Source organism: Ovis canadensis, chromosome 16 (assembly GCF_042477335.2).
Source record: "Ovis canadensis isolate MfBH-ARS-UI-01 breed Bighorn chromosome 16, ARS-UI_OviCan_v2, whole genome shotgun sequence".
Classification (NCBI taxonomy): domain Eukaryota; kingdom Metazoa; phylum Chordata; class Mammalia; order Artiodactyla; family Bovidae; genus Ovis; species Ovis canadensis.
This window is the reverse complement of record NC_091260.1, coordinates 26,810,310-26,836,224: the sequence shown is the minus strand read 5'-3', so window position 1 is coordinate 26,836,224 and position 25,915 is coordinate 26,810,310. Positions and strand designations below refer to the sequence as shown.

Here is a 25,915-nt window from a genome sequence, read left to right as displayed (position 1 = left end):
TATGAACAAAACAAAAAAAGGCCAGAAAATAAAAACATTTTTGTACAGCTTCTGGACATTACAAATTCCCTAACAACTCTGTGCCCATTGGACAGGGTCTTCTCTGACTCTCATTCACTGGTGAAGATCAGGACTCTGGCCTACAGCTCCTTACTACAAATCTTATAGGCCTGACCTGGCTTGCCTCTATAGCTTAACATAACTGACCATGAGAGAAAAATTGAACCCGGATTCTCAATGCTGACTTATTTATAAAAAGCAAGCATGCTCCAATAGCTTCCCTCGTGGCTCAGATGGTTAAGAATCTGCCTGCAACGTGGGAGACGCAGGTTCAATCCCTAGGTCAGGAAGATCCTCTCTGGAGAAGGAAATGGCTACCCACTCCAGTATTCTTGCCTGGAGAATTCCATGGACAGAGGTCCTGGCAGGCTACAATCCATGGGGTCACAAAGAGTCAGACATGACTGAGCAACTAACACTTTCACGTTCATGTTTTCTATAGCCACTATTAGAAAATTTAATAACACAGTAATCAAACGTGCTAGCTAATAAACTCTTAAGTGCCATATACATACATTAACACATGTCAAAGAACTCAAAAACACTAAATACAGGAAAGTTAAAAACAATATTGAAAACCATTTTCATGTCTTTTATTTAGCATACAGACTTTGGGATCCTAGAGTACACATAGCAAACACAGGTACAAGAATCACCTCTTAAGTGATTTGTTTTGCAGGTTTTCCTCACAACAGATTTGCTTCTCTTGAAACAAGCCATACTCGGATCTTTCACAAGCTATTCTCTATTTCCAGGCCTCTTCCCTATCACATTCATTTCTGTTTCACAAATGCCACAAGGACTTATGACAATCCAGTCTTGGCAGTATAAACCAGAATCTTACCAGTTCATAGTCACTTTTTCCCTAGCGCTGCAGAAACTTTTTACTAAATAAGTCATTTTTCTATGAAACATTTACCTTCATCTTTTAATTGGTCAGCTTTTCCCATATCTTCAGGCACTGAGTTTGAGAGAGGCAGAATGTCATTCTGAAATTAAATAAAATACAATGTACTTCATTTCATAGAGTCATCCCAGAGAACTATCAGTTAGAGTAATAATGACTTAACCGTTATTTAGTACATCATCTATAATTTCATGTCATGAAATCAACCATCTAAATAACAGTGTTAACAAGAAATAGGGGGAAAGTCCCCTCACATACGTTTATTAGAAAAATGAATATGTGGAATTTTTCCAGAAAAAAGTGAACAACTATGAATCAATTTGTTTTACTTGCTTTCACTATATCTAGAAATCCTACTTCATTAACAAAGAATGGAATCAATATACAAAGAATAGTAATACAAATATGTTCAAGGCATTGTTTAGTGAAAATTCAGAAACATAGTGCTAATATTCTAAGAGAAAACCTACTAAGTCAAATTCACAGGTACCAGTAAAGCATTTATAATATGACCCTGTTATTTAAATATATGCAAAAATATTCATACATATGCTGGCTGAAAATCAAAGAATGGTAAGGTACACACAAAAAGTTAACAGTAGGAATATTTGGAAGTAAGATTTTCAGTCTCTTCTTTATATCATTCCATATTGTTTAAACTTTTTAAAACAATGGTCATAAATTCCTCATAAGATAAAAAACAGTATAAGATTCCTGCTTTTAGCACCTACTATCATCCTCAAACCTCTTTTGCAATAATAAAGTTCAAGCCAAAGTGCTTATGAAAACTAAATAAAAATTTAGAAATGTCTTGAATGGTAATAGGAACACAACGTATTTTTCCATTTTTGAAAGAGTCTTTTTAAATTGTGTGGTTTTTAAACTTGACTCTGAAGTTCATAAATGTTTATAATTTTCAAAAAGGCATAATTTGGAGTCAATATACCTATGTATCATATTTAAAATACATTCACCATTACCTTTGTTTTGACTAAAATGGCAATAAACTTGATAGCTCTAACACTGGAAATATACTTTGTTAAATATACACAAATCTTCACAGGTACAAAACCACTATAAGGTATGTAAGTTGTTCTTATGGTTTTTAATCTTTATCAATCAGTTTTTCTAAGCAAAGTATTAAAATAAAAAAGTACAGAATCAAATAGGACATTAATAAGTAGAGATCACTACTTAAAATTGACTGTTTCAGCTACTCAGGATGTAAGTGTAGTTCAAAGATGCACTGCTGCCCTGCCGTACTTGCTTTTGAGTTCCTTCTATTTCAGATCTCCTAACAAGCCTAGGCAGTTTATGTATGCAAAAGTGACTTTGGGGGGTCAAAAAATGGCATATTGAAAAATGGGTTATAGTCCATTCTGTCTTCTAAATCCTTCTGAATGATTTTAATGAAATCGCCACAGTTTCACAACTTTGGAAATTAATTCTCATATTCATGAAAACATTTGAGCAGTCCACAACGTGAGGACAAGCGTTATCTACTTTATATAGAAGAGAATCCACTTAGTATATAAACTTAATTGGGGAGGAAAGCAGTATCCTAAAAATAAATTGCCCAACATAACAACCAAGTACAATTGGAATGGCAGTGATTTCTGTAATTGTAACAGTCTTGCTGCTTCAAACCAGTTTTAGACTTTCTCTGCCATACCCTGCTAACAGACACCTACACAATAAGTCATACCTGTTAACAGGACTGTGAAAGGCCTGATACCACAAATAACCCCATGTAGATATACTATGGAGCCAGTTTTAAGAAACTATATATTTAAAATAGTAAGCAACAAATTTTTACAAGTAAATCCAATCAGAAATAGAAAAAAAAAAAAGAAAAGAGCTCTATTCAAACAGTGTAAAAATCAATCTGAGTTTCCCGGGAAGAAAAATAGTTTTGATCTCTTCAGTACTAGTCAGTGATGACAGGAGCAAAAAGAGTGAGCAAATCCAAGCCCTGTCTCAAGCACAAGCCTCTTCTGCACGTTGGAGTAAAGGTCAGCCCTGCCGCTGCCATGCCCAGCCTCTGAAATAGGGCTCCCAGAGGAGGACGTGAGCCCGGACAGTGAAAGAACCACAGAAGCCAAAGAGAAGAACAGCACCACGGAGGCATGCCACTAGCTCCTCACATCTTCTCAGATGACCGGAATTCATCTATTTGATGAATTAATGTGTAACTGTATTGTCCTTTTTCCAAGTATAAAAGGAGGGAGCAGCTTACTGCCAAATCACCATTTTCAATGCAACTCTAAGGACCTCTTCCCAGTGAATTCTAGAAAGAGTGTGTGTGGTATTCTCAGCAATGTCCCTGCCAGGCTGAAGATACCCTGCATGTTTCAGCTCCTCTCCTGAGTTCCTCAATCTGTACTGAAGCTTGAATACACAGTGAGAATACTAAAAAGAGATTCACGTGGCACCAAAATGTAATGAAAAATCACATGGGAGGTCCTGCTGGGGCCCTAAACTCACCAACCTTAAGATTTTTCAATCTTATCATCCATATTTCCTGAAAAGGTCAGAAACCAGACAGCATGTAAACAGCCCCAGGGAGCAGATATCAGCATCCTTGGCTTTCAATCTTGGTTTTGCACACTGACCACAGAACCTTTCCCTGTTTAAAGAGCCCCATTAATGGCCAAATTTGATAAAAATCTGTCTCGAAATGATGATGCCTTTTTTATACAGTTTCTTCCTAAACATTAAGATTTTTATTTTTAATTTGTATTTCACATTTTAGGGGACCATTAATTCCGATGTCAGAAATTTAAAAACACCCAAATACTATAAAAGACTTAAGAAGTTCAATTAAGATATATCATTAAGTATAAAAGAAGGTGAGAGGATGAGGAGAGTTACTAATACGAAAATCTAATGCACAGTAAAAGTTACATTTTTAGGTCCCAAATCATATCCATGTGGACTATCTTATTTATACCCAGGAAGAAGTTAGTTACCTAAGCCTGGCCCCTCCAGTATTAACAATCCAACATAATACTGTAGTCACACTTAGATAATCCCATACTAATGAGGAAAGGATGGGAGCTTACCTTACAGAAGGAATTTGTGAACATTTCTATCAAAGGCTGTGAAACTGCTAGATGTGTATCTTCTGCGCTGATTTTAAAAACTGTCTCCAAGCACTGAATCGCAACTTGAAATAAATTTTAATAGTGAAAAAAATTAGCAATCTAAAATAAGAAACTTTTTTTTTTTCTGGTAGAAATCTGCACTCTGCAATCTGTGGTAATTCAGCATTTTGATCACAGAACATAAGGAAAACTAAAGGGTTCAGCTGCACAGATTTCTGTTTATAGACCAGCTACTGAGGGAAGACGACTCGGCTTCTTTTTCTTCACTTTAAGAAACATGTTACCTAGAATATAATTTCTCAATATGTGTATTACATCATATTCTTTTTTAAGCAAGTCATTAACAACACATTCCCCATTACCAATATCTTGAACAAAACTTTAAAAAAACTATTTTTTTAAATGTGAAAAATAGAATTCTCAATCTGATTAAAAATAGTGAGAGAAATAGTCTCTGGCATTTAGGAACCACCAAATATTATCCTGATGTACTTACTTAGGTGAAGATAGTTTGGCTTAAAAACTCATTCAGGTATGCAAATTTACCAAGCACCTACTATGTGCAAGGTGCTCTTATAAGGTGGCAGAGATACAACAGTTAGCACAAAAATCCCAATCCCCATGATGAAGCTTACCCTTAATAGAAGGAGGCAGACAAACACAATTGCTTGTTTTTACACCACTCTACTGAAGCATGATTGACATGTAAGAAAGTGCACATTTTAATGAGCTTGTCCCCTTTACTGGTGTGTTTGCGTGTGTTAAGAACACTTAACATAAGATCTACCCTCTTATCAACTTTTTAAAATTTATTTCTAATTAGAGGATAATTGGTTTACAATATTGTGTTGGTTTTTGCCATACAACAACATCAATCAGCCAAAAGTATTCACATGTCCCATCCCTCTGGAACCTCCCTCCCAGCCCCGACCCCATCCCACCCCGCTATGTTGTCACAGAGCACCAGGCTGAGCTCCCTGTGTTACACAGCAACTTTCCACTAGCTGTCTATTTTACATATGGTAATATACATGTTTCAACGCTACTCTCTCAATTCGTGCCACCCTCTCCTCCTCTGCTGTGTCCACAAGTCTGTTCACGTCTGTGTCTCTATTCCTGCCCTGCAGATAGAGTCATCAGTACCATTTTTCTAGGCTCCACATATATGCAACATTTGTTTTCCTCTTTCTGACTTACTTCACTCGTAAAACCAGGTTCATCCATCTCACTAGAACTGACTCAAATTTGTTCCTTTTTATGGCTGACCCTCTTACCAAATCTGCCGAATAGATCTCCAGAACTTATTTGTTTAGTATAGCTGAAACGTTGTACCCTTTGACCATTACTTCCCCATTTGCTCTTACCCCAGCACTGGCAACCACCACTGTGCTCTCTCTCTGTTCTTATGCATTTGACTGTTTTAGAGTCCACATTAAAGCAAGCACAGGTGCTTTAATAAATCAATTTGCTGCCAGAATGTTTAGTGTTCAACATTAACACATATTTAGAGAGACATATGGTTTAGTAAAAAAAAATAAGCCACCACAGCCTTGGAACTCAGGACTCTCATTATCATTATTAATCCAGAAAATAAAAGTCTAATAACCTGGGTATAACAATTTATCTCACTTTTACCTCAAGATTCTCATTTATGAAACAGGGATTATTACATATGGTCCTCCTTTCAGGAATAAATCATAAAAATCTGGACAAATTTTGTATACAAGTTTCCTCGACTCTTACACCAAACAGTAAGAGTCTGATACTGATGATGATAAGGACAAGCAAAGAATTCTATTCAATGATACCACATCCCATCTATGAAGCACCTTATACTAAAGCTTCCATATGCCAAACACCTGCCATCACCAATTCTGATTCTTTTGACACATCTATTAGATGAAGGGGGAAAAGAACTCCACCTATTAGAAATTAAGATACAGACTAACTAGGATGCCCAGGATCACTGGATTTGATTCATCAGTTCAATTCAGCAAATATTTATTGAGCACCTATCATGTCTCAGGCCCTTTTTATATATCAGTGAACAGAAAAAACTCCTGACCTCTCGGAGCTGTCATTCCACTGGAAGATGGAGAAGAAGACTGTAAACAAACAATAATAAGAAGCAGAACAGGGCAGAAAGGATGGGAATGCAGAAGACAGAGGAGGGAAGTGGGCTCCAGGTTTAATGGAGTGCTCAGCGAAGGCCTCATTCAGAAAAGAGGACCTGGAGATGGGGATATTGCCATTATCTAGGGGAAGAACATGCTAGGCAGAGCAAACAGACGTAACAGAAGTCTTTATTGATTTATTTAGATACGGACCATTTTAAAGTCTTTGTTGACTTAGTTACCACATTGCTTCTGTTTTATGTTTTGGTTTTTGGGCCCCGAGGCGTGTGGGAATCCCAGCTTCCAAACCAGGGATCCACCCCCACCCTCTGCAGGGGAAGGTCAAGTCTTAACCACTGCCAGACTGCCAGAGAAGTCCCTGCAAAAGTCTTTAGGAAAGAAGATTTGGTGCATTCAGAGTGAGAAAGCTAATTTGACTAAAGCTAAGTGAGAAAGAGAAGGAGTCTTTGAACTGGCATAGATCTGACATAGTCTGTTTTAAAGGATCACTGATGGCTGCATCAGGAAGAGTCAATGAAGAAGCAAATGTAGAAGCAGAGAGACTAGCTAGAGGCCATCACTGTAAATAAGTACTTAGTTCTATCCATAGCTAATATTGGCGGAGGTGGGAAAATGTCAAGATATATTTGGAAGGGACAGCCAACAGGATTTATTGAATAATTAGATGCAGAGCCTAAGAGAGGGAGAAGAGTTCACAATGATAAGAAAACTTTTAGCCTAAGCAACTGAAAAGATGGAATTAGGGAACTGAGTTAGGGAAGTTGTGAAATAGAACAGATTTTGGGTGGGAGGATCAGGAGTTCAGTTTTGGAAATATTCATCTTGAGATGCCTGTTAGACATACAAATGAAGATAGCTAGTAGGCAGCTGGATGTAGAAGCCTGGAGTTCAGAATAAAAGTCTGGGCAGAGGGTATACATTTGACAGATATCAACATATAAAAAAAAGGATGGTTAAAGCCAAGAGGCTGAACTATAACACCAGCGAAGTGAGTGCAGATAATGAAGAGAAAATCAAGCACTGGGCCCTGGATACATCCAGGGATCAAACCCAGGTCTCCCACATTGCAGCCAGATTCTTTACCAGCTGAGCCACCAGGGAAGCCCAAGAATACTGGAATGGGTAGCCTCTTCCTTCTCCAGGGGATCTTCCCAACCCACAATCAAACCAGGGTCTCCTGCATTGCAGGCAGATTCTTTACCAGCTGAGCTACCAGTATATTCCTAGTATATTCCAGGTCAGGGAAAAGAGGAGGAATCAGCAGAGACAGAGAAAGAACATACAATGAGATCAGAAGGAAACCAAGAAGAGTATGAGGTATCCTGGAAGCCAAGTGAATAAAGCATAAGGGGGGAGGGAGAGGGAATGAGGGAGCCATCATCAATTTTACCAGGGACTGCTAACAAGCGAGATGAAGCCTGAAAACTGACCTTTTGAACTACATCCCACAGAAATCACTGACGACCTTCATGAGACCAGTATGAGTGGAGAGATGGAGGCAAAGGCCTATCTGAGGAGAGTTTAAGAAAGAAGAGGAGAGGAACTGCAGGAAGCAAGTATAGACAATCCTTTCAAAAAATGTTCCAGCAAAAGGGAGACAAAGAAAAGTAGGCACTAGTTCAGTGGGGGAAAGGGTGGGTCGTAGTATGGCAAGAGTAATCAGTTACTGGTTTTGATTTTTTAAGAAGGGAGAAAGTTTATATTCTGATGGAAATGATCTAGAAGAGATTGAAAATTTGCTCGTATAAGTCAAGGAGGGTAAAATAACTACAATGAGAGCCTGGAGTAGGGGAGATAGGATGAGATCTAGTCTGCAGGTAGAGAGGTTTCATTTAGAAAGGATAATGGATAGTTCACCTATGGTGTCCTGGGCTTCTATAACAGAAGTTCTGGGGATTGGGAGGTTCAAGATCAAGATGCCAGGAGAGTCAATGTCTGGTGAGGACCTGCTTCCTGGTTCACAGACAGCACCTTCTTCCTTTGCCCTTACATGGTGGAAAGAGTGAGGGAACTCTCTGGTGGCACTAACCCCAGTCACGAGGACCCCACTCAATACCATCACACTGGGCATTAGAAAGTGAAAGTGAAGTCGCTCAGTTATGTCCGACTCGTTGTGACCCCGTGGACTGTAGCCTACCAGGTTCCTCTGTCCATGGGATTTTCCAGGCAATAGTACTGGAGCGGATTGCCATTTCCTTCTTCAGGGGATCTTCCCATAGGTCTCAACATTTGAATTTTGGGAGGACACAAATATTTAGTCCACAGTATATGGTAATAGGCAGGCAGAGTATGTGTGTATTGATGCTGGTGTCAGGTAGATGGAGCAGAGGGAGTCTATGGAATATTCTTATTACTTCAATTTCTTGATGGAGTAAGAAGCAAGGACATCAACAAAAAATGAGTACAAGGGAGAAGATTTGCGGTTTTGAAAAGGCATGAAAAAGTGTTAAAGTGGTCATCTAGGAGAGCACAAATGTGAATGCACTTGGAACAGAGGGCAGCATTAAAGGTTCACTTGAGGCTTCTGGTCATGAATTCAAAGTAGGACTAGTCAGTAAGGTTGTGCATCATCCCATCTATACACAGTCACAGAGATAGGGGCATGGAATAGGTGGAGGGTCGGATTCAAACAAGTTTTGCAAGAAAGGGAGCCATAACCAGCATGATTATAATGATCAACCATGGACTTTAAGCTGGGGGGAGTGAAGTAAGTCAGAAAGAGAAAAACAAATATCGTCTATTAACACACATATATGGAATCTAGAAAAATGTTACTGATGCACCTATTTGCAGGGCAGGAATAGAGACACAGATGCAGAGAATGGACTTGTGACCTGCGGTGGGGAAGGAGAAGGTGGAAACTGAGAGAGTAGCAGTGACATACACACGCTGCTGCTAAGTCGCATCAGTCAAGTCCGGCCCTGTGCGACCCCAGAGACGGGAGCCCACCAGGTTCCCCCGTCCCTGGGATTCTCCAGGCGAGAACACTGGAGTAGGTTGCCATTTCCTTCTCCAATGCATGAAAGTGAAAAGTGAAAGTGAAGTCGCTTTACAATGTTGAGTTAATTTCTGCTGTACAGCAATGTGAATCAGCCATATACATATGTATATATATATATATCCACTCTCTAGTGAGCCTCCCTCCCACCCCCCGCATCCCACCCATCTAGGTCATCACAGAGCAACTATATTCCAATTAAAAAAAGAAAGCAAAAAAAGAGAAGAAGAGGGGTGTGGAAAGATAAAGGATCAACAGCTTGGAGGTATTGGTAGGGTCAAAGAACTGATGGAGTATGAATTCTGTAAGGAGTGAGTTGGAAAAACAAGCAGCAGAAATGAAATGTTTAAGACAGAGTTTATGGAGAATAACAACAAGGCCTAGGGAAGAGTTTCTCAACCTTGGCAACTGATATTTTGGACTAGACAGCTCTTTATTGTTGGGGTCCATCTTGAGCATCTGTGGTATCTTTATTTGTGACCTCTGCCAACTAGATGTCAATAGTACCAGCCCCATTCGCATCATAACAATCAAAATATCTCTAGATACTACAAAATCAAGCCAAGCTCTCTAGATACTACAAAATCACCCCAAACAGAACCACTGGTCTAGGTTACGACCAAGCGAGAGAGTGGTGAGATCGCTGGAGTAGTGAAAGTCAAGGAACTTAGTGGGAGAGAACTGGAAGCATTATGAATGAATGCATTACAATCTTCAAGAATGAAGACAGGATAGTGTTAGAGAGACAGTGAACAGGAGCCACGATAGGGAAAACATGAAGCAGATGTCAGCTGATGACAATTAAGAGGAGTGGGCGACACAAATCAGATGACAAGGTTCAAAGCTGATGATAATACTCTAGCTTCCCCGTAGTGGTAAAGGTAGTGAGAACTCAGGCTCCTCTCCGAGGGCTTTTTTAAATGTCTAGAAGGTGGACAGATATTACCACGTGATTTTATGTTCAATTAAATTAGACTCACTGAGTCAAAAATAGGGGTCAGTCAAAAACAATTGGCACCATTTCTGACTGCCATATATAACACACAGCTGAAGACACATTTTTGGCTGACTACTATCCTCAACATAGGACACAACATCTTGGTTTTAAAAAAACTCTTTTTTTTTTAAAATTTTCTTTCAGGCCCTTAAAAGTATTATACTGCCTTTGATGACAAAACAAACATCTTTAATTAAATGATTCCATTATCTGTTTGCTACAGAGTAACTATAAACAACATTTTCCTTAGATAACCAGTCGCCTTTATCTTCACATGGTCTAACAACCAAGGAGGACAAAAAGACCTTAATGGACTGATTGCAATCTCCAACTGCGAATCACAAGCTCCTCTCACTGCCACCTGGAAAGATTATCTCACCAGATTGCAAGCAGATTTAGAGCAAATGCTCAATTTTCATCCCCACTTCCTAAAGCATATTCACAGGGGGAAGTACTTGTTGAAATTAATAGATGTGTCCCCCTTTATAGGAGAAACAGCTCAAGATAGAAAATTCAAATTGTACTGTTATCTATTAAATTCTCCCCAATGCACTATCTTATTGAAATAATTAAGTCTTTAGGCCACAAGGAAGCTGGCTCACTGAACCTCCACGAGCCCATCTGCAAAATTCTATCTTCTTACGGTTATACTGAACTTAAATTTTCTAATGCATAAGCATGAAGCAGAAAAGATGGTATCAAGGAAACATGTGATGCTATCATCCAAGTCCTGCTCAACTTTACAGATTACCAAATCTAATATTTAAAGCTAACATAAAACAAGGGTGATATCCTCTTATTTCAAGTCCCCCAGTAGGAAGTTATTAGAGATTAATAGTTATTAGACTTTTGCAAAGTGCTTTAATAATGACTAAGGTGTTTTCAGACATTGATTCTAAACTGGATGCTTTTCTATTAAAAGAGAGGATCTTCAGAGTAAGAACCAGGATTTAAATCTCAGCTTTGTCACATATTAGCTGTGTTAGATTACTTAATCTATCAGGTTTCACTTACTTCTCTGTTGAATGGGGATAATAACTAACTTAACAGTTACCATGGAGGAAAATTTCCCTATAATATGAATAGCATAGTTCTGAGACATAATAGTTGTTCAATAAACAAACAAAAGTCCTCTTATCTTGTTGTTAACTGGAAAAAAAAAAGCCTCAGAGGATGAAAACATTACAACCTTACCATAAGGTCTCTCTTCCTGAAAAATCAACATGATATTCTGATTTTGAAACAACAGATCATAAAGTCAAACTTATAGATATTTTAGTCTTTATAATCATAACACAAATGAACAGGGAGAACAGGTGCCTACCTTCCAAACTTTCTTGCTCATCTGAGGTATAAGCATCCATCTGACTTTGTTCCCGTAAGAAACGAATGACTGCATAAACGAGGTGCTTGATGGATGACATGTTCAAAGCTTAAACTTTTCCTTGATAAGAAAAAGGAAAACACTGAATTAAGTAATTTTAAAGATGCAGTGAAGAAGATTATAAATCACAAAGGTCATAAATTACATTAAAGGTAAAAAGCAAAAACAAAAGTCTGAATTACTTTCACTCTTTTAAAGTCAAGAGAGCACAAATTATTGATATGGTAACGTATGACATTTTCATTTACACCTAGGAATATCAGGTTATGTTAAAACTTGCAAAAGTAAATTTTTTCTCAAAACATGTACAACATAAGCTTAGATTCTCACTGAACAGCTCACTATATCTTAATAGTTTATATGATAGGTATCCAGATAAGCATAGGGGTACAGATACAGAAATCCCCAAAAGGCTTTAGTACTATTTTGAGGGAGATTTCATACTGCTGACTCAGAAGCTGATCCACGCAGGGCATCTTCCTTTATTTCATGAAATTTTTTTCAAATGTATGCATAATTTACAGTCGTAGGTGGCGACAGTTTACCGGATGAGGAAATTTATTAGTGAAAGGCTGTTCAACCATTGAGGGTCATTTTTAATAAAAATGCCATTTCTATTCAATCAACAGACATGTCAGATAATCATTGCCCAAGTCGATGGATACTACAAGCCGACCAATGCTCTCTGCAGTAGCTGTGCTCTCGTGGACAGACTGGAAGCTCCAGGTCATGTTCATTCACATGGAATACTATCGCATCCAAACAGTGGCGCAGGGCCAGACGGCATTAATGGCTTATTTCCACTAAATCGCATCATCCATCTGCTCACCAGGTTCCCTTATTCAAAGCCAGGGTGTGGTACCCACCGCGAGGACGTTTACTGCTCGGTGCTTATTTTAAAAGAGAGCCCAGCCTATAGGCCACGGGGCTGCAAGTCCTAAATAAGGACCCAGGGCAGAAGGGTGCAAAAAGAACGGGGAGGGGGAGAGGGGACGCGAGGCAAAAATGAAGTCCAACCTCCTCCAGGCTTCTCCCCATTCCTCTTCCCGGAGCACATCGACCTCCTTCTCCCTCCCTTCGTTACCCAGGCCTCGCCTTAGCCTCAACAGCGTTTGCTGCGGGTGAGCCGTGCAGGCCTGGACTGGGGCGGCGGGAGACGCACCCTTCCCCAGACAGAAGCCCCTTACCAGGGAAGAGGATGCGAAACGGTGGCAGCGGCCCGAGAGCGTCCGTAAGTGTGTCCACTTGCCCCCTGGTTCTCCGGGCTTCAGCCTGGCTCGGGAGCGCAGCACCGCAGCCAGAGGTGGCCCAAACTTCCCCAGCTCCCAGACCGCCGCCGCCCCTCAGCCCACTCCTCGCTGCGCTTGGCTCCGGGCCGCCGTCTCGCCAGAACCGCCCCCGGGGCGGTGCGAGACGCATGGGGCGGGGCCGGGGCGGGGCCGGGGCGGGGCTGAAGTGGGCGCCAGCGTGGGGCTGCCGCACGTGGGAGGGTTCAGGCCCAGCTGGCCGCCGCCGCCACGGTTGCCTCCTGCGCTAGGCCACCGCACCGCTTCCCGGCGCCCCGCCACCCCCACCCCCAGACCGGAGGACAACGCGCCCGCAGCCCGTCGCCTCCCGGCTCTCCCATGATCGTCCAGTGCCTTTTGGCTGTGCGAGGCCTCCACAGGTACCTCCCGTGCGCGGGTTAACCTTGACCGTGGGCGGGGGTCTTCTGCCTGGTCAGTGCCAGGCGCCCCGGGCCCAGCCTTTCCCAACAGCACCCCTACGACGCTCTTGGAACCTTCCCTCCCCATCGCCCTCTTGGTCTACCCCAAGGGACACCTGGCGCGGGAACGTGGGGCCACCTTTCCTTCCTGTGCTCCCTCGGGAGGGCATCCATTCCCTTTGTTTGGGACTGCCTCGACTGCAAGCAGTCAGATTGGTCAGAGGCCCGGCCCGAAGGAGTGCAGAAAGATGATCGGGATAAAATCGTTGGACTTTCGCCCCCATCCGGAACTGCAGACCTGTCGTTAAAAGTGAGGGCAGCTGTAGACTCAGATAACAATTCTCATTTACTCCTCGTGTGCATCGTTGGCACACAGATCGTTTAACATCCACGCAAAATGGAATCGCTATGATTTTGCTGCTTATTTCTGTCCATGCTTTCTAATTTTCTTTTCATTTACTTCTTCCGTATAAAACATTCTGCTTCTTGCCGGGGCTAATTGACATGGCCCAAAATGGAGGAAAAGATTGCTTGGACACGGTTAGGGGCAGCTTCAGCGCTGTTTTGGATAGATTACTTAGCGCCTAACCACACCCCTCTGCAATAGACTAGTAGCAAGATGGTGAGTGAGAGAATGAAATTCTTTTTCCCGCTGCGACGGATGGAGTGGTTTTCAGAAACAATGCGACTATCACCCGCATTCCCAAATCTAGCTTTCAACTGAAAATCCGAATGAAGAACCAACAGAAAAAGGAAGATCCTTATAAAACCACTTTAGAACATAGCAATCAGCATGTAAGCTTTTTAACAGTTTTCTGCTGTACGTTGCCACTCATCTTATGCTGATCAGTCTTTATAGTTTTGGTGCATTGGGAACCTTAAAATAATCATAAAGAGTTCATGTGATGATTTTGGCTATATTTCAAACTGTCCTTTTAGTCTGCAGGCTGTAGGTGGTAGAGCTGTCAAATGAAGCTATACCAGCAAATGAGGAAATGTAACACAGGTGTAAGAAGAAAGAATAAATTTCATATAAGACAGTAATTCTCAAACTTTTTAGTCTGAGGATCTCTTTACCACTCAAAAATTACTGAGGACCTAAGAACTTCTGTTTATATGGGTTATATCTTTCCATATTTACTGTATTAGAAATGAAACCAGGGAGATTTAAAAGTATTTATTAGTTCTTTTTAAACAGTATTACATTTGTTACATGCCTAAGATTTTTAATGAAAAATGACTATTTTCCAAAATGTTGCCTAAAAAAATCACTGAGAAGGGTGACATTGTGGATTTTTTTCCTGGGTTTGTGTGTGTGTGTGTGTGTGTGTGGTAAAAGATAAATAAAATTTACCATTTTAATCATCTTTAAGTGCATAATTCAGTGGCATTAAGTGCATTCACATTGTTACCTAACCATCTCCACTATTCATCTCCAGAGCGTTTTTATTATTCCAAACTGAAACTCTGCCTGGGCATTAAACAATAACTTTTCATTATCCCCTCTTCTAGTCTCTGGTAATCACTATTCTCTCTCTGTCTTTGAATGTGACTATTTTAGGTTCTTCATACTAGCGGAATCTTAGAATATGTGTTCTTCTGTGACTGGCTTATTTCACTCAGCAGTGTGTCTTTAAACTTCATCCATGTTGTAGCATGTGTCAGAATATCCCTCCTTTTTAAGGCAGAATATTATTCTGTAGTACGGATATACCACATTTGTCCAGTTGTCCATCCATGGACATTGGGTTGTTTCTACTTTTCGGCTGTTTTGAATAATGCTGCTGTGATCATTGGTGTACACATATCTGTTTCAGTGTGTACTTCCAGTTCTCCAGGATATGTGCCTAGAAGGGGGATTACTGAATCAGATGGTAATTTTATGTTTAATTTTTGAGGAACCAGCATACTATTTTCCACAGCAGCTATACCATTTTACACTCCTTTGGCAAAGCATAAGAGTTCTAGTTTTTTTGCATCTGCATCAACACTTACTTTCTGTTTTGCCTTTTTTTTTTTTTTTCAAAAAAAAGAGAATCATCCAAGGAGTGGCACTGTTTTATACTTTTGCAAAACAAATGTATGACTTAATAGAAGATGGCTGGATTCTTATATCTGCTTCTTTCCACATTTTTTCTGTTGTACTGGTTTTTTTGGTTTGAGAAAATTGAGAAAATCCCACCCGTCATGTGTAGTTGTAAAAAGAGAAGTATTTTAATAGACTTTTTAAGATAATCATGGATATTCTTTGATATCACATCAGAGTTTGACAAGTGGTAGTTTTTGAAGGATGGTTGCAATGTGAAATATGAAACTATCAATGTACCTTTTTTACTGTTACATTAAAATCCATGGGTCTGTCTTACAATTTGAATGAATCTTTAACCTATGCATGATTTTGTAATATCAGACACTTACCATTTTGAAAATTGTGGCTCACTGTGTTACACATATTTTTCTAATGTTCTAAGGTGCCTAAAGTTTTATCTACCTTTGCTTTTCGCCATCAGTGCAGATGTCAACCAAGTGAAAATGTAGAGAATGTCTTAGTATTTTTATGAAATTCTTTCAACCTCATGTACTCCTTAAAATGGTCTCAAGAACTACTGCTCATATGCTCATCCAGGAATGCAGACCACATTTTGAGAACCACTGATAGGTGTTATGCAGATTCTTTGTTTATGCGTGGAAGGAAATAAACATTAAAAACCATACAGTTGTTACTTTTTTAGGAGCTAGCAATCTGCCGTGAATATATCAACTTTTTTGTTACTCAAGGGCATATATTGCAGTTAATCAGTGTACTCTACAATGATCCCGTAGTCATCAACCCCATGCTCTTAAGAGTGACTTACTAACAGAATCTCTGTTTCAAAACCTGTATCTTCCTGAAAGAGTAAGTACTTGACCGCATGGAAGGCCGTCTGTGTACTCCTAATCATTTTCCTGTTCCTTCTGACACTTGGGAATTCATTTTAGTGTTACATGAGTAACTAGGTAACTGGTTTATGATATCTTTTGGGTTTTCCTGAAGGCAGAGTTACTATAGACCCCTTCCTGAAGCCAGCGTGGCAGCCAGGATCATTGATTGGGGTATTTAGCCAATTTCTTGGGAATAAGTACCCTGGGAATCTGGAGATTGAATTGTAGTTGCTGTTCATCTAACTTTGTGACCTTAATTAAATCACCCAATTTCTCAGATTTCTCTTAAATTTCTTATTTTGTAAAATGAAAAGGAGTAGGTTAAATGATGTCGGAGATTTCTTATTGTTTGCTCTTGTTGCCATTGCAATTAAACCAGGAGAATTTCCCCTCATGGAGGCCAAATTGCAAACACAGCATGTGAGCCACGCAAAATCTGATGTATATTATAAAGTAAGGGATGGTTGGGATGGTCAGAGAAATGAGAGAAATGATTCAACAGTGCTTAGTCCAAATCATAGCTATGATAGCGCTAATTTCATCTTTCTGTTAAACAAAGAACCTTGATTTGTAAAATTATGATAGCAATACATATTCCCTGTAGTAGTTGTTGTTCAGTCACTAAGTCATATCTGGCTCTTTGTAGCACACCAGGCTCCCCTGTCCTTCACCATCTCCTGGAGTTTGCTTAAATTCAGGTCTATTGAGTCAGTGATGCTATCTAACCCAACCATCTATTGATAAGCAAAAGAAAATATACACAATTCACCTATCCAGAAGAGCCAGTCATTAATAGCTTCTAAAATATTTTTTGTAAAGAGACATATTTTTACAAATATAAGACTTATTCTATAATCTTTCTGTAATATAAACATCATTCCATAATACAAATACCTATGATGTAGTTCATTTGTGGGAGGTTTGGTAATCCAATAAACCCTGTTTTTTGGACATATCAACTATTTCCAACTTTCTACTATGAGTGAAAGTACTAAGATCAACATTCTAGCTACCAGATTTTTAAGTCCTTAATTATTTCCATAGCCAGAGTTCTTAATGATAGAACTTGAACATCAAACGGTATGCATATCCTTCAGACTTCTGTTGCTTGCTACATATTCTCCTCCAAAATATTTCTACCAAAGTATGCTTTTCTCAGCAGACTGTGCAATGTTAGTTTCCTACACCTTTACTAACACTGAGCATTTTAGTATTTTTTATCCTTACCAGTTTGATAAGTGGAAACTTATTATAAAAGTTGTTTGCTTTCTGATGCGAGAATTTATTCATATGGGAAATCTTAGAAAGTCAAACAAATTAAATTACAGCCATCCATAACTTAAACAATGTTTATGTATCTGACTATAATTAAATAAAATTGAGGTTCTCCCCCCAAATCCAGTATATATATGCCCCAAATTTTTAGAGCAATGGTGCTAGAAAAAGAAAAATTAACTAATAAAAGGAAAGGTTAGTAGTTAACAATTCTCAAAGGCTAGACTGAAATTATTTATAAAAATGGATTTTTAAAAGTTGAAAGATTTATTTTGATCTTTGTTGTTTTTGTTCTGTCACCTCTTTGATTAAGACAAAGCACAGAACTTCCCTGGAGAAGGAAATGGCAACCCACTCCAGTATTCCTGCCTGGAGAATCTCATGGACAGAGGAGCCTGGCAGGCTACAGTCCATGGGAAAGACCTCCAAGGAAGCGCTTGGCGCCCAGGCCTGGAAGCCGCGTGCACAGCACGTGGGGAGGCTCCCTGGGTGAAGAAGAGGCAGCCCACCTGCGTGGGTCCGCAGAAAGTCGGACATGACTGAGCAACTAACACACGACACGCAGAACTTCCATAAGGAGAAGCACCTAGATTAAAATCTGAAGAACCAAGGAAACTGATGTTTATTGAGTGCATATTGTACAATATATCCATAAGCCTCTGCATTAGGAATGCCTATGGCCAGGCAGTCTAGACTAGATTATACAGGCTATAGTAATCTGGAGCCAGTTTGCTTCAATTTGTATGCTGGCTCTGCCACTCACTAGCACTGTGATCTCAGGCAAAGTTGCTTAACTTCTCTGTGTTTATTTCCTCATCTCTTAATTGGGAATTGATTGGCTGGTTTCTTCACTCACCAAATATTTACTGAGCATCTAATGTGTGCCCGATAGGATTCCAGTCTAAGGATACAACAATGAACACAGCAGCCAAAATACCTTGTGTTCATGGAGCTTACCTTTGCAGAAGAGATTACTAAGGAAAATATATAGAGTGTGTTAGATGGGGAATTGTGCCAAGAACAAGAGTAGGGACTTCCCTGGTGGTCCATTGGTTGGGAGTGTGCCTGCCAATGCAGGGGACATGGGTTCAATCCCTGGTCCGGAAAGAGCCCACGTGCCATGGAGCAACTAAGCCCATCTGCCACAACTGCTGAGCCCACGCTCTAGAGCCTGTGCTCCACAAGAGAAGCCAGAAGCCACTGCAGTGAGAAGCCTGCACCCTGCAACAAAGGGTAGCCCTCGCTGGCCACGACCGGAGAAAGCCCACGTGCAGCAATGAATGAATAAATAGATAATTTTTTTTTTTTAAGAGCAAGAGTAAAGCCAGAAACAGGGCATCCCAAAATTGCAGAGATGACTGAAAAGGGCTCACTGAGAAGGTGATTCTGTGCCTCAAATACTATATTTGAAAAAGTAAAGAGGCCATTGTGCCTAGAATGGAATACATTTCAGATAGGAGGGTGGGGGATGAGACGAGAGGGGGAAATTGTCCTCACCTGGACTAGAAGACCTAGTTCTCCCTTCTGCTGACAGTCTCCTTTACTACTCACACAGAACAGTTCACTCCCAACACTTCTGGTCGTGATGTGTGTGGAGGTGTTTTACCACAACAAGCAATTCTTTTATACCAACTAGGTATCCAGGCATTTAACTCAGTTCTGCCCCTTTCTACCTGGAGATGGCATCAGATTCCACAGCTCAAGGACCCAGTCCCACAAGACTGCTCCCACCCTCCTCAGAAGATAGTTGCACGCCCATGTTGTCACCTCTGCTTCTGACCCATGGGGCTATAAATCTGAGCTTCCCACAACCTTCTCCTTGGGTTTTATTAGTTCGCTAGAGCATTTCACAGAATTCAGGAAAACACATTTACCACTTTATGAAAGGATATTTTCAGGATACAGATGAGACCAGAGAAGGAGACGCATAGAGCAAGGTCTCCCAAGCACAAGAGGTTCCGTCCCCTTGGAGTTGGGGTGTGTTCCCCTCCCATTGTGGATGTGTTCACTCGTGGAAGCTCTCCGAAGGGGTTTTACGGCATCTTCATCAGGTAGGCATGATCAATAACTAACTCCATTTTTCAGTCCTTCTCCCTTCTCAAGAGAGTGGGGGCTGGAGCTGAAAATGCCAAGCTTTAAATCATGGCTTGGTCTTTCTAGGATCATCCCAGAGCCCACCCAGAATCCTTTCATCAGAACAAAAGACTCCAGGGCTTCAGGAGCCTTGTATCAGGAACCAGGGTCGGAGATGGACTATTAGAACAAAAGAAGCTCTTACCAGCTTAGGGATTTACAAGTGTTTTAGGAGCTCTGTGTCAGGAACCAGGGCCAGAGAACAATATGCATCTATTTTCTGTTAACTCACATCACCTTTTCAGATTGAGAGATAATACACGTAGAGCGCTTTGAGCATTGTCCCGCTAAATTCATTACTATGGCCCCAATAATGCATATAACAAATCTCAGTGGAGTACAAGGATAAATGTTTCTTTTTCTGACATATCTATATGTTTGTTGGGCAGTTTTTCTGGCCCTGACTGGGCTCATTCTGCACCTCAAGTTAGCCATGGGTTGTGTAGGCAGTTCTGCTGATCTTGGGTGAGATCTCTAACATGTTTGGGGATCTAGGGTGGCCAAAGCTGAGGCCACTTGGTTCTCTGCCACATTATCTCTCATCCTCCAGGAGGCTAACTGGCTTGCTCTCATGTCAGGGCAGACTTCCATGAGCACCAGTTCAGTTCAGTTCAGTTACTCAGTCATGTCCGACTCTTTGCAACCCCATGAACCGCAGCACACCAGGCCTCCCTGTCCACCAACTCCCAGAGTCCACCCAAACCCATGTCCATCAAGTTGGTGATGCCATCCAACCATCTCATCCTCTGTCATCCCCTTCTCCTCCTGCCCTCAATCTTTCCCAGCATCAGGGTCCTTTCCAATGAGTCAGGTCTTTGCATCAGGTGGCCAAAGTATTGGAGTTTCAGCTTCAACATCAGTCCTTCCAATGAACACCCAGGTCTGATCTGCTTTAGGATGGACTGGTTGGATCTCCTTGCAGTTCAAGGGACTCTCAAGAGTCTTCTCCAACACCACAGTTCAAAAGCATCAGTTCTTTGGGGCTCAGCTTTCTTCACAGCCCAACTCTCACATCCATACATGACCACTGGAAAAACCATAGCCTTGACTAGATGGACCTTTATTGATAACGTAATGTCTCTGCTTTTTAATGTGTTGTCTAGGTTGGTCATAACTTTCCTTCCAAGAAGTAAACATCTTTTAATTTCATGGCTGCAGTCACCATCTGCAGTGATTTTGGAGCCCCCCAAAATATAGTCAACCACTTTTTCCACTGTTTCCCCATCTATTTCCCATGAAGTAATGGAACTGGATGCCGTGATCTTTGTTTTCTGAATGTTGAGCTTTAAGCCAACTTTTTCACTCTCCTCTTTCACTTTCATTAAGAGGCTCTTTAGTTCTTCTTCACTTTCTGCCATAAGGGTGGTGTCATCTGCATATCTGAGGTTATTGATATTTCTCCCAGCAATCTTGATTCCAGATTGTGCTTCCTCCAGCCCAGCGTTTCTCATGATGTACTCTACGTATAAGTTAAATAAGTAGGGTGACAATATACAGCCTTGACGTACTCCTTTTCCTAATTGGAACCAGTCTGTTGTTCCATGTCCAGTTCTAACTATTGCTTCCTGACTTGCATACAGTTTCTCAAGAGGCAGGTCAGGTGGTCTGGCATTCTCATCTCTTTCAGAATTTTCTATAGTTTATTGTGATCCACACAGTCAAAGGCTTTGAACACCTCCTGAGTCCTAGGGTTAGAACTGGAATTCTCTCAGCTGCCACAGTTTACTGGGCTGTCTAAAGCAAGTCATAAGGCCATCTCAGATTCAAGAAATGGGAAAATAGATCCTGACTTTTGATGGGAGGGAACAGCAGATTCAAATTATAGGAAGGCATAAATATGTAGAGGGATGGGGCCGTTTTAGCAATTAGTCTACCACACTGGCACACAAAAGCCCAATAAATAGTAGGTATTACTTTTATTTTATGAATTGCCTAGTTGTGTTTTGGGGGGGTTTAATTGAGATTATTAATTTGTAAGGGCCCTTCTAGATGTTGCAGTTTTTTTGTCTTTAAATTTTGGGGTGGACTGTTACTGCTTTTTGCTTTTTTGCCCTATAGAAGTTTACATTTTTACTGTAATAAGACATATCAGTCTTTTTTCCTTTATGACTTCCGCCTTGGTCTCATGCCTGGAAAGCCCTATCCTACTCCAAGACTGTAAGTGTTTTAGATCACCTACATTTCTTATAGTACTCTTATGTTTCATTTTGCACAGTTAAACCCTTTCTGTGTCATGAAGACTGACTTTTTTTTTTTTTTGGAAAGACTTTTTCTAATTATTAATTGAACCAAAAAGGAAATCAACATAGAAACTATAGTAAGTATAAGAGAAAGGCCAGCTTACTAAATATGAGTTTCTGATTTACCATAGCTTACTTTCAAAGACCCTGTCCTTTTCCACCTACTCTGAGATGTTCTATACCTCCTGCTTAGCGTTCAAAAGGATAGTCTCGTATTTCTCACTGCACATACCTGGTATCTTTGATACCTAATCTTATTTGTCATGAAGACCAAGAGAAAATTCTTTTTGTGCCTCACATTGTAGGCAGAGCTATGGGGACTGAAATAGTCACAGGTTTCAGGTAACACTTGCTTGCCACAATGGATGACATATATACTATAAAGCTACATTGTCGGATCTTATCATTCTAACACTGAAAATTATACATTTATACAGCATTCAGATTCTAATAGGAATTTTCTGCCAAGGCACAACATAAAGAAACTCAACTATTTAAGTAAAAGAGAAGATGAATGATATTAAATTCCAACTACAAATTGGACAGCTTTTTTAGAGGTCTCATATTCAGTCATTTTTTCATTTTACAAATATTTATTCAGTATCTGTTATGTTATTATTTAACCTCAATGCCACCTTATCCTAAACTGTATTTACAACATTCCTATAAATCCTCTCTTTGGCCATTGTCCTCTGTCTCAATGAATGTCACCAGTTGCCCAAATCAAAAGACTTGTTCCTTGCCTTTTTCTGTCTTAACTTTCCTATCAACTCTCAAGTCTTCACATTCTTTCTCTTCTTCATTTGAGGTGTCACTGCTATAATCCAAATCTTCATCGTCAGTCTTAGCCGCAGTTTTTGCTTCCTACTTATGTACTTTCCTTATGAAAACCAAGATCTTTGTGAAATGCAAATGTGGTGCATCACACTCTTAAAAATCTTCTTTGATTGGCATGAGTCTTAGGATAAAATCAAAGCTCATTCATATGGCTTATAAAGCCCTATACAGTCTGACCATGACTTAGCTCTCCTGGCTTCTCTTACTCAGTGTTTTAGCCAGAGAATTCATGGTGTTCCCAGAGTAGTTGCTTTAAAAAATATATTTAGTGAACGGGTGGATGAAAATATGTCATCAGTGATAATGACTTAAAATTCAGCATTTATTCCTGATATCTAAGGAATATAGGCCTAGACTTGGCATTTTTATATTGACAGTGAGTTATAACTTTCACTAGAAAGTAAATATTTCAAACTCTTTATGAAATAGCTCATTGTGAATTTCTTTATGCAAAACAAAAAAAGTTGCCAGGGGAAATTTCTATTATCTAGTTGTGTAATAAAAAATTACAGTGTAGAGTAATATGTAGCAGGAAGCTAACCTGACCAACAGACTCATAGGAATTTTGAGCATATACCAGTTGACTATGAGGCAGAAAAGAAGCTACACATTAAAAGAGATGATCTTTGTCATATTTCCTTGTCACCACAGGGGACATTCAAATCGTGACTTTGTGCCTTACAAACCCAGTTGGTGAATCTGTACAGTAATAGTCTAATTAATGAATACTGTATATATTAATATGGGCTTCTCTGGTGGCTCAGTGGTAAAGAATCTGCCTGCCAGTGCAGGAGATGCGGGAGAAACAGCTTTGGTCCCTGGGCTGGGAAGGTTCCCTGGAGGAAGAAATGGCAACCCACTCCAGTATTCTTTCCTGGAAAATCCCATGAATGGAGGAGCCTGGTGGAGCATAGTGTCGCAAAGAGTCAGACACCGCTGAGCAACTGAGCACACAATATATGTTAATATACATTAATGTAGTAATAGCAAAGCTTATTCTACATATGTCAACCTGGATATGGAAGAAGTTGAAGACAGTGCCAGGCTCTGAAGTACTGGCTCAGAAGCAACCCACCTGAGAAGGAACAGAAAGTGAACTTCTCGTGAGTGGGTCTGGACCAGCCCAGGGCAGGGAAACCAGACTGTCTGGACTTGTATGACCTGGGAGCTGCTTGGGCCTGGGGAAACTCATGTCATTAAGCAGAGCATAATCCAGAGAAAAGCCAAAATACTTACTTGTTGTTCAGACCAAGAAGGTAATAACATGCAGCTTGCCCTAGCTGGTGGAAGAAGTACCCAGAAGAATGCAGAGAAGACATGGTGTGGATCCGTACCCCGGAACCCACCTCATTCCTGCCCTACTGGATCTAGACCCCGTGCGTTCAGTGCTGTGCTCTCATAACTGCACAGACGTAGCCAAAGGGAAGTGAGAACAGAACACACCTTCTTGGAATGGCAAAAAGGACCCAAGGCTGCTCAGTAAGGGGTTTAGCAGCTCATCAAAAATGTTTTTAATGACATTGAAAAATTATAAAGTTACAGAAGAGATACATAGTAGAATGTGGTCGATTGAAACCTATGTATAACTTTCAAACCTTCATTCTCTCATGCCACAAATATTAACTGAATGCAGTTACTCTGTGCCAGGGACTGTGCTACATACCAAGAGGAATGTAGATGTAACAAACTTAGATCCGATTTGCAAAGGACTTAGATTGTATTTGCTTGTTGAAATTTACTCTGTACCCCTCTCTTTATCATATTTATTTCATGATCGCTTGCCTAAAAAATACACCTTAAGATTAATAAAGGGAAAAGAATATTAGGCAAAAAAAATTAAACATTAGGGTCAGTCTAGTTCTAACTGGGTTCAGAATTGTAATGTGAGCTTTCTGGCAATAAAGGCAAAGGGAAAACATACCATTAAAAATGATCAGGAACAGAGTTTTTCCTGGTACTGTTTGTGAGATATAATTTTCATGTGGTGAAATGTGCATGATATAGGGAAAATTGTGTAAATGCAGTAAATACTACATAGTATAATATATGTAGTATGTGTGTGTATAAGTAGATTTTTATGGGCTATTTCTTATTCTGATCTTTCTTAAAAGGCCAAGTTATGATCAACCTAGACAGCATATTAAAAAGCAGAGACATTACTTTGCCAACAAAGGTCTGTCTAGTCAAAGCTATGGTTTTTCCGGTAGTCATCCATGGATGTGAGAGTTGGACTACAAAGAAAGCTGAGCACCGAAGAACTGATGCTTTTGAACTGTGGTGTTGGAGAAGACTCTTGAGAGTCCCTTGAACTGCAAGGAGATCCTACCAGTCCATCCTAAAGGAGATCAGTCCTGAATATTCATTGGAAGGACTGATGCTGAAGCTGAAACTCCAATATTTTGGCCACCTGATTCGAAGAACTGTCTCATTTGAAGAGACCCTGATGCTGGGAAAAATTGAAGACGAGAGGAGAAGGGGACGACAAAGGATGGGATGGTCAGATGGCATCACGGACTCAATGGACATGAGCTTGAGTAAACTCCAGGAGTCAGTGATGGACAGGGAGGCCTGGCATGCTGCAGTCAATGGGGTCGCAAAGAGTCAGACACAGTTGAGGGACTGAACTGAACTGAACTGAACTGCAAAGGTCAAGGCAATACAGGCTAGTCAGGGTGATAAGGCACGTACATAAATAATTAGAATCCAAGATAGTGGGTGATAAGTGCCCTGGAGAGTAATAGAAAAGTTGATATGGGAGTTCAAGGGAAGGTGAGATTTCTTCCAGGATAAAAGAAAGTGGCAAAGTCATAATTGGTCCTTGAAGGTAGGATCTGGACATAGGAGGACCGGGAGAGGGAGTTCCCTTCCCCTAAGACTATTTGCCAGAATTTAGGAACAGACACATTGAAGTAAGTTGAATATCTAAGGCAAACATGCTAAAAACTAATGAAATGACTCCAAGAAAAAGAATGTTGCTACACCTTAAACTTATACTGTGTTATATGGGAATTATAGCTCAGTAAAGCTGGAAAAAAGAACAAAGTTCAGTGTGTAGAGATTTACACCCCTAAAAAAAAAAAAACCGGACAAGAGAATGTGCAAACAGCATGGCTTTGGAGGTGGTCAGCATGGATGGCGTGACCATCCAGGCCATGGTTTTAGATGCTTGTATAATCTCACAAAGCCTCAGTTTCTTCAGTCCTGAAATAAAGATAACA

The 25,915-nt window shown here is 40.4% G+C and overlaps 2 protein-coding genes across 3 annotated transcripts in view; one reads left to right on the top strand and one right to left on the bottom strand.

The window, feature by feature from the left end:
• SGTB (small glutamine rich tetratricopeptide repeat co-chaperone beta) overlaps window positions 1-12,990 on the bottom strand; it is a 49,387-nt gene extending 36,397 nt beyond the window's left edge. Inside the window, exons 1-4 of one of the 2 annotated variants that reach the window (XM_069556301.1) lie at window positions 12,773-12,990; window positions 11,526-11,645; window positions 4,030-4,133; window positions 980-1,049 (exon numbers count right to left, since the gene is read on the bottom strand). In XM_069556301.1, the coding sequence (XP_069412402.1) occupies window positions 980-1,049; window positions 4,030-4,133; window positions 11,526-11,625 (274 nt within the window). In that variant the 5' untranslated portion in view covers window positions 11,626-11,645; window positions 12,773-12,990. The remainder of the gene's footprint in view (window positions 1-979; window positions 1,050-4,029; window positions 4,134-11,525; window positions 11,646-12,772) is intronic. The other variant, XM_069556302.1, reaches the window with a different exon arrangement.
• The window catches only part of NLN (neurolysin), a 98,232-nt gene continuing 85,204 nt past the window's right edge, over window positions 12,888-25,915 (top strand). Inside the window, exon 1 of the mRNA XM_069556290.1 lies at window positions 12,888-13,251. Within this exon, the coding sequence (XP_069412391.1) occupies window positions 13,211-13,251 (41 nt within the window). The 5' untranslated portion in view covers window positions 12,888-13,210. The remainder of the gene's footprint in view (window positions 13,252-25,915) is intronic.